Below are 13,766 nucleotides of genomic sequence, written 5' to 3'. Positions count from 1 at the left end.
CATCACTGTCCTAATTTTTTAAAAGATATCCAAAGAGGTTTAGTACCTTGTGTAGTCACTCAGTCACTGGGCACAGACATTAGAACTCCTTCCTGACTAAAGTTCCCAAACTAATCTTTATCTGTGAATAGCTTAATGAATATAAATAATAACTGACATTTTATAGCTCCTCAAAATGTGCAAAGTGCTTTTCATGTATTAGCTTATTTGAGCCTCACAACAACCCTGTGAGGTAGGTTATACAGTAATTATCCCCATTTTAATGATGAAGAGATTGAGGCTCACACAAGGTTTTTGTGGCTCCAGCCCATTATCCAAGCTGTGCCACTGTGCCAAGCTCTTCCTCAAGTACACTCTCAGCAGTCTGAAGGGAAGTGGTTCCCTCAAGTTAGATTTCAGACATTAGGCAAACACAGAAGAAGGAGAGGTCAAAGAGGAAGTCTAAGCAGGCAGTACATTAGGCATTAGATTTAATTTAGAAAATTGTGATTAAAAACAACCCACTCCAACCCTATGTCCCTTTTGGTGCTGACTCAGAACCTGGCTTCTGTGGCTGTGACGTCGACAGTGTCTGTGCAGCATTCCAATTGGACAGGACCATGGGATGGCAAACAGGCTCTCCACACTGAGCAATTGGCAAAGAAGTCGATGCCCTGGTTATCCAACCCATGGGACTGGGGAAAGAACCCCAGGGGGCCACTCTTGACTGCTTAAAAACCTTGATGGTCCCCAGTGGGAAGCACTTGGATTGGGAATCCTTCCCCTTTCCTTTTCCCACACTTACATGGCACTATGTGCACTTCCCACCCCCCAGTGAGACCACAAATGGACCCTGAACCTCTTAGGGGTTGACCCCTTGAGACACAGTTCAATGTCTTTAAACCAACCAAAGGTCCAGCCCCTGACTAGTCACATTACAGCCTCCATGTGCAAAATCTTCAAGGCTTCAGAAATTTGGGGACTGGTGTCAATCTGTCCATACATCCCAACCAAAAAGGCCCGGTGCAGCAGCACAGCTGCATGCTCTGAAAAAGGAAGCAAAGAAGATGAAGTGAGTTGCCTTACTCTGTTTCTGGGGCACCCCAGCTGCCTCTCCAGGGCATCTCTGGGACTCATCCTGGCCAGAAACATGAGCACAGTGCTCAGGCTCTGCAGTACCATTCCCTGGGGAACATAGTATGTGCTTAACAAGTGGAAGACCAGAGGAGAGCGATGCCAATCAGTTTGTCAGGTAATTATTTCTCAAAACAAGACTTCAGCTCTCCAGGCCTTAAATCTTTCTTTAAAGAAACAAGGAATTTCCTAAGACCAACTATAGCAGAGGATCCAAGACCTGCAGGTCAGGTGCACAATACTCTCCTCTGACTAGTAGAATGATCCACTTGAGGTTTCCCGGTCATGGGGGGCCCTCAGGGACAAAAAAATGAAGGGAATCCAATGAAACAACGGGACTCTGCTTCCCAGACACTGGGGACTGGCCTATTAGGGCCAGCCTGGGTGAATGCTGGAAAGGGAAATGGCCCACCTTGGCACAGGAGGGTGTATTCCGGCAGGTTCTTCAGTGCTGTCTGCATCACCTCGAAGTCCCGACTTCCAAGGCAGTACATGAACGTGGGCAAAAAGTCAGCAGCAATGCTACAACACACAGGCAGGCTCCCATCAGCACCTTTGTGCCCCTGGCCCTGCCTCACTGTCCTCCTGACAATGGCCCTAAAGGGCCACAGAGTGAGGAGGAAGGAAGAGGGCCTTTACCATTCACAATACAGAGAACGAATGAAGGCACAATTCCTAGAAGGTTTGGGCTCTATCCTAGCTGGTCTGTGATGAGGTTCCCCACAAATTAAGGATACAAACTACAAGTTTGCTATAAGATAAGAATTTTTCAGATCTGTTTCATCTCACATATAATGAGAGAGTTGGATAATTTCCAGTTCTAAAATTCTATTATTTAAATTTACTTCAGAATACACTGGCCCTGGTAAACTTCTCATTTCTATCCTTTGGATCCCCACAACTCCATACCACAGTATCCCAAAGATAAGAGCCTGAGCTGATTTCACTTTTTTAGGGGATATGTTTCTTTTAAAACTGTTTTATGCAAATGGGATGACTTTATGAGCTGTGTTATTTTTCTGTGTTGATTTTCATCTTCACTATTTGGTTGAGCTGTTAACTATGCTCTATTACAAGTGTTTTCACATTGACCAGACTCCAAATCTTTAGCAAAGGAAGCAATTTGTCAGCAAGTTCATCAATAAAAGATGAGATATATTAAGTGTGTGAAGTGACTTAACTGCTCCTCTTATTTCTCACCTAGGGTTGTTCTGTATTGAGCGAAGAGCAAGGTTGAAGGCTAGGTTCCGACAAGATTCTTCAGAAGAACTCATCAGCCTCTGCAAGTTGGTCTGAGAAGGAAATGTGAAATTATTACCTGGATTCCTATTTCCACATAGGGAGGTAGATCCCTATGCTCAGTAGGAAATGTATAAAGAAAAGAGAATTCTGATTCATCTTGGGGAGTGGGCTAGGATAGAGATCAATGATGAAGTGCCTGAGATTCATAGATCAGGGGCAACATGGTCTGTTTTGGTTGAGGCTCCAAGGACTCCCAGTCAACATTTCTGCCATTCAAAGAAAAGGGCAGCAAAGGGGCTCCTCTCTGTGGCAATGGGAACCCTAGGCTTTTTTTTTTAATGGATTAAGACACAAAAGAAGTGAAGTAGGTGGACATAACTACTAGAAGAGTTAATTTCTACAGCACTTACAGAAAAAAAGGACAAGATTTCTGGCCTCCGCCGGGACATCTCATCTATGTCACTCAGAACTTCCAAGATATCTAAATAGAGAGAAAAACAAGCTGAAGGTGTGAAAGATTAAAAAAGATATAGAATAGCACCAAACTAAAAGGGAATAGTTAAGCACATCTAAATATCCATTAAGAGGGAACCCACAAAGATTGATGGAGTTGTTCTGTACTGTGTAATGTTTCTTCAAAAAGGCACATTCCAAAAATACACTGTGCATTCCCCCCTAACTATCTTAATGATCAATAACATTTCCTGGATTTAATTTCTCTCCATTTTGTGTAAGACCAAAGAGATATAGGAAATTAGGGGTTCAGAGGTTGGGGGAAGGCTTTCAAGTCATTTTGTTTACGCTTCTGCTGCAATACATGAGCTCTTCAAACATCTAAATCAATTCACTGTCTAACTCAGTTGCAAAATTCCCCAATAACAGATCACTCCCTAGATTTATTCTAGGGTTTGGCCCATCAAAAACATGACCCCTCATATTTTAGAACAAAACCTGGTTTGTTATTGGAAATAGCTTAACATCATCCACCATATCTAAAATCCCAGGAAATAAAATGGTCTCCTCCCTTTCACAATAAACTCTTATAAACACTCCTGTTTTTTAAATGATAAGCTAATCTGCTAGGATACAAGCTTCTTGAAGACAGGAACAGGGCTACTTTTTGACTCTGTATCCTCAGCAACTGGCATGGTACATTTCACAAAGGAGATGCTTCATAAATGTTTCATCTGAATTGCTGCTTTCTCCATCCTTTCTGAACATCTATATCAGATTTAGGCTGCTGCCAATGGGCAGCAGTCACTTCATCTTGTTCAGATAGGCTCTCTCTCCAGCTGCTTACATTGTCTTTCTACCATAAGTCTGACATTGAATAAAAAATTCCTTCAGGTGTCTGCACACATATTTCTGCACATTACTATGGCTGCTATTCATGCCCACAAGGGAAGGCCTCAGAGCTTTTATACAACATACACTATTCTAAAGATACAAATGTAACTGAATACTGCCCAGCCTGTATTTCAACTGGAGTCCTTGCTTACCCTCTACGGTTTGGCCCCTGGACAATCTCTTCATATAGGGGGTCATTTCAGCTGCTGTCAGAGGAGTGAAGAGAGAGACACTGACTAAAGGAAGGGAGCCAGCAGAAGTGTCATCTGGAAGGAAATCAATAATGATAACTAAGACTTATAGGTACTTTTAGTTTTGCAAAATACTTTATGTATATTACTTCCTTAGAACATTATAACAACCATGCAAAGTAGGAACTACAGAAAATATTGCTCCCATCTTACAAATGGGGAAAATAAGGCTCAGAAAGGTTGACTTGCCTATGGTTACACAGCTACTAAACGGCAGAAAAGGATATGAACCCAGTTCTTCCTGACTCCAGACACTTTATACACTACATCACATTCAGTATGGTTAAAAAAGATCAGAAAGTTTCTGATCTAATACTTAAAGTGATTTAACCCAGCCTGCCCTGACGCCTATCAATAATCAGATTGTAGGAAGTATAACATGAAAGTTGTTTTTTAAGCATAAATATTCACCTGAATGTTGTTCCATTCAAAAGAATCACCTGAACTTATATACTTATTCTACTATTCAAAACATTTCTGAACTCGAGTTGGCAGTATTTTTTGAAATAAGTGACTTATAGAGAATCTAGTTTCTAAGGGTCAGGATGGTGACATCAAGAGCAAAAGAAGATGCCTGCAACATTTACCTCAAATATACTGGCACTGAAAGAGGTATGTTTTGCTAGACAGCAACTTCTTGGACAAGGTTTCCTCCTGTTATTTTATGATCTCTTTTTGAACCTATTCTCCTCAGCTTAGAACAAAGATTTCAAATGCAATCAAGAATTTTCATTTGGCAAAGTGGTTGGTTCCCATTATGCAGGTACTATATTTGCCTGAGCAGGAAGCCAAGTTCACAGCTAACTGAATTTTGAGAAATATTCCCACATAAAGTGGGAATAAAATATCCTAACAAATTTATGGTTCCTCTATGAATAACAACTGAGTCCTGGATATTTTTTGGGTCCAATACAATCTAAAACCTTCTTCATAGAAACTGATATCTACTTGACCTTACAGATAGTGTCCTGTGGTAACCCTTAGAGAGTAGACTTCTCTAAACTCACCATCCCTCTCTTCATCTGAGCCATGGTCAGAAACACTATTCTTGCTAGGAAGACTTAGCCCTGCTAAGAGAGACTTCAGCATCACCAGGTCACCATTGTCTGAAGATAAGTCACTGTGAAGAGAGAAAATACTAGCTGTCAGTTCAATAAAATTCCAACAGGCAGACTTGATAAAGAAAGTTATAATTACAAGGGCTAAAGAAAAAGGGAAGAAGAAAGTTTTGTACTAGGCAAACCAATGGATAGAGAAGAAAATAAAGTCTAAATAGAATACCAGTAAAACACAGAAAAGGAAAATTTCTAGAATGGATGTAAAGGGCAAAAAAATCATCTGCTATTCATGCTCTACAACTGAGACCCAAGAATCTTGGCAAAGACTTCATTTTTCTATATACAGAATTAGATCACATGGTTAACATTATTTTTAAACTACCTTTTAGTCTCAGACTTTTCGGTTACCAATTTAAAGAGTCCACCTTTCCTAGCCCATCCATCCTCACTGGGACCAATGTATCTACTAAGCCCAAAGACCAGGGAGAGTAAATACCTGAGAGTTCCCAGCTTTCTACTGTGGGTCTTTACTTGTGCAGGATGTAAAGACTTAGATCCTAGAGAGTAGGCCTTAGGAAAATAAAAATTTTATAGAAGTGACACTTACTGGAGTGAGTCAGAATGCTTCTGCAGGAAGGAGATTGCAGCTGGTGCATTGCATGTGATATACTTGTGAATAAGTTGGACGAACTTGCTGATGAAGGCAGCAAGGTGACGGGAGGATTTCCTATAATTCTGAAGGGAAGAACCCATGTGAACACATCTCATGTTAAACAGAAATGGTAGTATCAAATTCTGCAGATGCTGCTTGCCTAATTATATATTTCTGCATTTATAGAGACAAAGTCTTCCTTAAAGAAAAACACAAACATCATGCATTGGTGTACCATGCCTCCAAATTAATCAAAGACCTTCAAGAGATGATAAAGAAAAGGACAATGGTCACCTACTAGAAGCAATCGAATGAAGGAGAGAAGACAGTCCCAAAGCGCCCTCTGGTGTTCATCTTGGAACACCTGTGGCTGCAGCAGCTCTATGATCCCCAGGACATGAATGAAGAATGTCAGGTGATTCTGTTGACGAAACTCCTGGAAGTTGAGATGGGTTCGCCCATGAAGCAGGGCAGCAATCATGGCTAGATGCCTAGAAACAGAGAGACAAAACATTTTATGTTTATCCTTACTTCTACTGGGTCACCACAGCCTGTCACTGATTCAGGTAGAAATTCTTATCTTCGTAAGGTCACAGTCTGAACTCTATAATGGGATGAAGGAATGTGGTCTCCCCCTCCTTAGAGATAAAAAAGGAAATTCTCCCACCCATCACTCAAGCAGAAAAGGAAAAAATAATAGGACCTCAGCAGCAGGATAGGGTGTGCCACAGCCAATTTTCTACATGCCATGTTGGCATCTGCCACACGGCCTTCAGAAGATCTAGAGTCACTGGTGTCTGCAAGGAGGAGGATGAATCGGTGAACCAGAGCATCAAGCTAAAAGGAAATTTGAGAATTTTAAGCACTAGAGAAGCAACTCTTCACTGATTTTTTACTTATATCAATCAAGCAATAATAGTAGTAGTGAGAGGGTATAAAGTACAAAATTGCATGGAGCTTATAATTTTAAATGAAATTTACTTTCCCTTTCTCCTTAACTTAAAGTTTCCTTAGTGCTACTGAATTTATTTTTGTTGGAGGTCAGTGGTTAAACTAACTTTTCAGTTCCCAACCGATCAAGTTCTCTAGCAATAAGGCTACACAGAAGTAAATTTCTTAAGGGTAATAGATTCGAACAACACTCAGTAAAAAACTAATTTGCATGGATATTCATCCTTATCAACCTTACAACCTGAAAATTGTGACAAAAAAAGATGCTTCAAGGTTTCCTGAGGTACCTTGCTAGGATGGGAGCTTAATACAAGAGAGAGAAATATGATAAGGTCAAAATGCTGTCTTGCATCAAATGCAGGTGAGAATAGGGATATAAGGACCTCCATCAAGGTCACTAATCTTCTAATCTATTTTTTCTCCAATCTAGGCAAATACATTTTACATTTTGAAATAGAGGTCTCCAACTTTAGAAGAAAAGAACTGGAAAAAAAAAAGTCACTTCTGTCTAAATTATCCAGATAACTTTAAAGCACTAAATTCAAGTGCTAATGAAGCATTAATGGGATAACTGCCTCCATCCTCTTTTTAAACCGGTCACTATAAGTACAACACACCTGCCTTGCCTCAGCTGCAGAAAAGGAACGGCTCTGCCTCAGATCCACTCACCTTGCAGGTGCTACTATTCGTTGCCCCCTCACTGTTCAACAGTGTCTCAGGCATGGGCACCAGGAGTTCTGGCAGCTGCAGATAGAGCTGGAGGAGAAGGTCTTGGCAGCGTTTTCCTAACAAGCTGAAAGAGGTAGCATCATTTAAGGTTATATTATTCATTCTAAGGTGCTAAAAAGAAGCCTTGAAATTCTTAAGGATGTCTGAAGAGCTTCATGCAATACATTAGGCTTAACTGTGTATCAAACATAAAATCAGTGCCCACCAACATTCAACAGCCCAACATTTGCTGGTTTTCAACAATTATCACATTCAATCCCTAAGAAACAATCAACTGTAATGGGACAACGACAATGCTTCAAACACCAATGCCAATCATATCCACATTGAAACTCTGGAAATAAGATGATGTACCTTTTGATTAATGGTCATAGTTTAAGAAAAGCAGTCAGGGCCAGAATCCTTGCCAATTACATTTGCTAACTAAATTACTTTATTCAAGCATAAAGATTTCCAAAGAATATTTAGGAGTCCTCACCTGTCTCCCCATTGCTGGATGCTACCTGTCAGGTACTCTGTTACTTTTTTGATGCTCTCAACATCTCCATGGCAACAGCTAAGCAACAGGGGCAGGCGTGACTGGATAAGATTACATGAGGCATCTTCAGTGGTCTGGCTTCTGGTTTCTGACTCAGCCAAGATCAGTTCCACCAAACTTATCAGTTCTGGAGCTTGGACCTGAAGCACAAACTCTTCTCGTCGTTTCTGTAACATAAACCAGAGGGCAGTCAGGAAATTCTCTATCCCAAAGGACAGAAATACAATTTGCTGAAGGATGATGGCTAAGATACTAGACCCCAAACATGAAAATACTCAGTTACATTTCCACTCATTCATCTTGAAAAACATCATTTGGTACCTGAGGAGTCCGCTGGTCCCTTCCTTGCCAGATGCGAGGAACATGAATACAAGCCCACAGGAAATCCAAAGCAGCAGATGGGTCAAACCTGAGAGAAAAAAAGAAAAGAATACAGAACAGAAATATCATTTCAACTTAGAAACAGGAAATAATTTTTAGGAAACTGAATTATGAAAGTGTATATGTGTGAAGAGGAAAGAGGGAGACAGGTGAAAGAGTCTCACCTCTTCACAAAAAGAAAGGAATAAAAGATTTTGACTAGTACAACAAAAAAAATTGCTCCTTGGAGGAAATTAGTGTTCTCTAGGGACTCTTTACTCAGAAGCCAAACAGCATAACATGAGTACCATGAGGTATTTATGTATTTTTTTATTTTACTAATGCTTTTTAATTCTCCAGTGAAGGGTAGATAAAAAACACAAACAAGAAGTCAGTGAAAAATGAATCTGCCAAAAAGAGGTACTGCTTTCTCTGAAAAGAGAAGAGAGGGATTTTTAAGATTCAGGAACACCAGTGTCAAGAACCATGACTATGTGTCTACTAGATCTGCCAGCCATAGTCTATAAATGGCATACACTATGTACTGCACTTCAACAAAATCATGCATTATTATTCTCACTCACAATAAGTTTATGTCTTCTGTTGACTAACATTTAACCCCAAAGAACTTGTAAGGTTGTCTACCAAAAGCCTATGTGAAGGTAAACCACAGCCATCATAATGACAGAAGTCACTCTGGTTAGCAGTGTGTCTCACACTACAATCAGGAAGGAACAAAAGTCATTTAAAGATAAAAGCATCTGTACTGATGAGATAAAGCTACAAAACCAGGTTTCCTCATATGTATGAGGAGTACTCACCTTTGCTCTCGGTTTTTGCAAAGCAGAATGTGGATGCACTGATGAAGAGTACTCCAATTAGACTGGTGTGTAAGGAGAGCCAAGAGGTATGGGCGGAAAGACAGCACCTGAGAGCCAGAATGACTCTTGGACTGTGAAGAAAGAAAACCAAAAACGTGTTCACTAGTCAGTCTAAAATTAGAAAATCAAGTTTATAAGTTTATAAGTACTTTCTGGCTATACCAAACATGGAGCAAGAAACAAAATGTTCTCTTGATAACTTGTCAAAAAGAGGATAAATAAATATGAACTGGGAAAAAAAAATATGAGTAGGATCAATGGAGTTTTCTCAAAAAACTAAACAAACTAATAGGTGCTATAGGAATGTTTAATAAGGCTTTATTGAGGAAAATCAATTCCTCTCATCTTGCTACCCATTCAAAAATAGATTGACATTAGATTCACATTAGACAGCAGAAAACCACATAAACAAATGCTAGAAATGGAAAAAAAAAAGGGTCAGATATTAAGTTACTAATTAAAGTGCAAAACTTCTTTGAAAAATCCATCATATTCCTGCTTTTTGTGTATATGTATATGATTTGTGTACATGATGATTCTTTTCCCATGCTTCTGCTAACAGCTTCCAGAAAGAAATATCTTCCTAGATTAAGCTCAGGCCAAGAGAAAAACTCAAACCTTATTCCAAGAGAAAAGAAGCCTCTGCTGGAGATCAGGGCAGCTGTTGATCACTTCAGGATCCAGCATTTCAAGCCAGTCAATCAGAAGTCCTGAAGAAGGACCAAGCCAGGCAGTTTCACTGCCACTGAAGAGAAAAAGACAATTCTAGTGTCACAAAAAGTGTTATTAAGATCAGAGAGTGCTGCTGCTTTCCCTTTTCCATAACTCACCTACAGATATCCAATTCCTTTTTCCCTGAGGCCTCCTCTCTTTCCTGAAGCAGCAAGGAGCTTACAACAGCAATTGGCTTAGTGGAAGGAAACTTGGAGGCAGTTTCTGGAGTAGATGAGAAGAGGATGGCCAGGAGCTCCTCAAGATAAGGAGATCTCACCTCTATCAGACCTTGAAGGACTAGAAATATTAAAGAAAAAACAAAGTTGGAAATGCTAGCAACCAATAGCACTGTATGACAACACAGCTATGGAGAAAACCTATTAGCTTCTGAGAAGGTTTAAGAGTATTCTTTGTGGCCTATTTCTAATGTGGATTCCAAATTGTGAATTATCTAATATGTTGATTGGGAAAGTAGTTAGGAAATTTTATTTTTACTTTCTGATATTACTCCCCCCCCCCTTTTATTTTTAACATGTGGAACAAAGAGAATTTCTATTCAAACATAAATATGCTGATATACATTTACTTATTTGAAAGGGTTTGTCTGCTTTTCCTGAAGCCATGAGACATCTATGTGACAGACAACAGACAATTCTATAATTATTTATGAAGCACTTCCTAATTTTAGAATATTCTATCCTAGTAACTGAAGATAAACTCCAAGTAACACTGAATCTCTGTCCTTGCTGAGACAGAAATGGAAGTAACTTCTTTAAAGTGGTAACCAAGAATACTTTAATTCCCATGTTCAAAGGACTATGAAACTGTGCCTATCCTTTAATCCGGCAGATATACTGGCTATGTATCCCAAAGAGATTATAAAAGAGGGAAAAGGAGCCACACATGCAAAAAATGTTTGTAGCAGCCCTTTTTAAAGTGACAAGAACTGGAAACTGAGTAGATGGCCTTTAGTTTGAGAATGATTAAATAAGTTATGGTATATGAATGTAATGTAATATTATTATTCTATAAGAAATGATGAGCAGGCCAATTTCAGAAAAGCCTAGAAAGACTTAAATGAACTTATGCTAAATGAAATGAGCAGGACCAAGAGAACATTGTACACAGTAACAAGAAGATTATGTAATAGTCAACTGTATGGACATGGCTCTTTTCAACAATGAAGTGATTCAAGGTAATTCCAAAAGAGTATGAAAATGTTTAGAAGAATTGCATATGTTAAATTTATATCATATTGCATGCTGTTTGGGGGAAGAGAGGAGGAGAGAAGGGAGGGAGAAAAATTTGGAACACAAAGTTTTGCAAAGGTATCTGTTGAAAAGTATCTTTGCATGTATTTAGAAAAATAAAATACTATTATTAAAAAACAAAACAAAAAAACTCTAGTTCCAGACAGGGAATGGATGTGGAGTCTTTCTTGCTCTTCTCTCCCCAGAATCCTGCTGCTACAATCCTGGTTCCATATACAAGGGATACATCTGCTCTATTCAAAGTCATAAGAGCTCTGTAGCTTTCCACGACCACTCTAAGTAGAAATGTCCCATAGCCTTCTATGACCACTCTAAGTAGAAGTATCTCACAGATGGGTTCAAGGCCCTAGAACATACTTCTCTTTTCTCCATCAATGGTCACAGGAGAGGGATTTCAGCCCAATAATCTCTAATGACCGCCCTTAATCTGGAAATTGCAGACACTTCTGGAAGAAATATGTGCTTTGTCCTGGGTAAACAAACAATCTGAAAAAAAAATAATGCTATAGCTCTCTATTACTAAAAAGCATATACAGATTGAATTGTACAAGTACTACTTACTCCCTATCCTATTACACTAAAATTATCTGAGATAATCAACAATGTCTCAGTCCTTTATATTCACTGAACAACCCAGACTCCAGGCTTCCCAATGACAAGACTTCAGCTACCAGGCCCAATAAGGAGCTAACTGCACACTCTATGAGTAAGGTATTCTAGGCCTATATAATCTCACTTCATTTTAGGATGATAGAAACAAATGGCACATAGTCTGAATTCAGATTTTTAAGAACCCAAACATAACTTATTTATTCACTCAGATGTCTGAATCAGATCTGAACCCTAGACAACTGACACTTCCCCCATCTGATGGCTAGCAAACTCTCATTCACCTGAATTATTTCAAAGGTATGTTTGCTGAAGTGGGATCTCCTTCCCCCACCTAGTGTTGTCTACTCTCTTCTCCCTACTTACTGCAATCCTATTATCTTCTGCCATCACTATTCCCCTTATTGTGCCCTCTGGAATTCTAAGTCAGCTGGTAACTTTCCTTCATTCCTGAACTTTCTTACCATCCATATTCTTATACTTATGAAAACTTCACTCCTTCCTGAAGCCAATGCATACCTGGTAATCTTCTTTCCTGGATGTTCTTCTCTCATCTCCTAATACACTGGGTTAGGAGAACCAATTTCTCAGTGTCACTGTCAGAACATCCTATTGCCATCATTCACCTTCCACTTGACCCTGTTGCCCCTCCAAGTTTTTTTTTACCACTTAATTTTTAGTTTCTTATGATCACTCTGACCTTTCTTCAGTCTCTGACACTTTGACTAGCCCCTCCTCTCAAATACTCTCTCTTCCCTTTATTATCCAAGTATGAGATTGTTCTGTGCTGCATTCTCTACTCCACTGCTCTCTATGCAATATCTTGGTGTGCTTCCATTCCACAGTTCAAAGAGCAAGTCCAAACAGATAACTATGAAATTTATCTATTCAGTTCTATGCTATCTCCTGAAATCCAGCCCTAAATTGTCATTCTTGTTGACTCTTTGTAATCACCATCTCTTATCTATTTGTTAGTTCATCTCTTTAATGATTTTTTCTAGAAATTTCCCAGGAATGGAAGCTCACTAGCTTATAGTTTAGCATCTCTGTATTTTTTAAATAGAAACATTTGTTCTGTTCCAATTTTATGGTACCTCTGTTTTCCAAAACCTTTCATATTTTCATTATCATAATTAACATCATATAATTATATCAGCCAGTTTTTTCATTAACAGTTCACCTGGGTCTCCTTACAAAAACTGTTAACTCCTTACTTAAGTGGAACTTATTAAATATGCTGAAGTTGAACCTCTTTGATTCACAGTGTCTTCATGTATAAAACAGATAATAATGCCCATGTGGCACAGACTCAGAGGATCAAATCTGGTCATGTATATAAGTACCTCAAGTAATCTATATGTAAACATGCACACATACACATGTATCTATACATATGTGTATGTAATTATATATGTATAGACTATCAGTATATGTATGTAGACCAGATCTGTGATTTCCTTAGTAGAGGGAATGCCTCTATCAATAACAGTTTGGGATCTGCTCTGCAAATTATAGCCTTAGAATACTGCTTGGCTTAAGTGACTTGACACATAAAACTAGTCATGTTAAAGGAAGGACTTGAATTCATGTCTTCCTGACTTTAGCCAACTCAAAACATCAGAGTGCCTCTCAAACAACTACATAAAAGTCATCTACTTATTATTGGGTCAGTACATCCTCTTTGGAGTGGGATAGATGATCAAGAACCAAAAGGCATTATGAAAGATAATGATCTTCCCCCTCCCTTTTCAGGATCAGTCAGGAATATGTTCCCATCCCCAATAACATGAAAGGTTCCTTCTGCAGGGAGTTGAGGCCTCTGGCACTCCCTGGAATTCTCTAAAGGAAACTTCCTCTAGAATAAGACTGTACCTTTGCCAATAAGTTCAGGCTCCACACTGCATTTTTCCCCCGACTTCAAGGTAGCAATGATGGCACGCACTGTGGAGCTGACTGCCTCAGAGTCTCGGCGGAAAGCCAATGTTTCAGCCAGGTGCAAGAATCCACCTCGTACTGCAGGAAAACATTTCAGCATCATCACTCTAGCCAC

General features: G+C 39.3%; 1 protein-coding gene across 4 annotated transcripts in view; it reads right to left on the bottom strand.

Annotated features, from left to right (window-relative positions):
* Nucleotides 1-453: 453 nt before the first annotated feature.
* The window catches only part of INTS1 (integrator complex subunit 1), a 45,944-nt gene continuing 32,631 nt past the window's right edge, over nt 454-13,766 (bottom strand). For all 4 annotated transcript variants that reach the window (XM_052000282.1, XM_052000290.1, XM_052000303.1 and 1 more), the window contains 16 exons: nt 13,589-13,729; nt 9,953-10,133; nt 9,741-9,867; nt 9,063-9,193; nt 8,203-8,290; nt 7,822-8,048; nt 7,284-7,407; nt 6,367-6,500; nt 5,962-6,154; nt 5,619-5,746; nt 4,961-5,073; nt 3,855-3,968; nt 2,766-2,836; nt 2,314-2,405; nt 1,526-1,635; nt 454-1,025 (listed from right to left, as the gene is read on the bottom strand). In XM_052000282.1, coding sequence (XP_051856242.1) covers nt 910-1,025; nt 1,526-1,635; nt 2,314-2,405; nt 2,766-2,836; nt 3,855-3,968; nt 4,961-5,073; nt 5,619-5,746; nt 5,962-6,154; nt 6,367-6,500; nt 7,284-7,407; nt 7,822-8,048; nt 8,203-8,290; nt 9,063-9,193; nt 9,741-9,867; nt 9,953-10,133; nt 13,589-13,729 — 2,090 coding nt within the window. In that variant the 3' untranslated portion in view covers nt 454-909. The remainder of the gene's footprint in view (nt 1,026-1,525; nt 1,636-2,313; nt 2,406-2,765; nt 2,837-3,854; nt 3,969-4,960; nt 5,074-5,618; nt 5,747-5,961; nt 6,155-6,366; nt 6,501-7,283; nt 7,408-7,821; nt 8,049-8,202; nt 8,291-9,062; nt 9,194-9,740; nt 9,868-9,952; nt 10,134-13,588; nt 13,730-13,766) is intronic.

This window comes from Antechinus flavipes, chromosome 1 (genome assembly GCF_016432865.1).
Source record: "Antechinus flavipes isolate AdamAnt ecotype Samford, QLD, Australia chromosome 1, AdamAnt_v2, whole genome shotgun sequence".
NCBI lineage: Eukaryota > Metazoa > Chordata > Mammalia > Dasyuromorphia > Dasyuridae > Antechinus > Antechinus flavipes.
The sequence above is the reverse complement of the archived record's forward strand: the minus strand, read 5'-3'. Positions and strand labels throughout refer to the sequence as shown.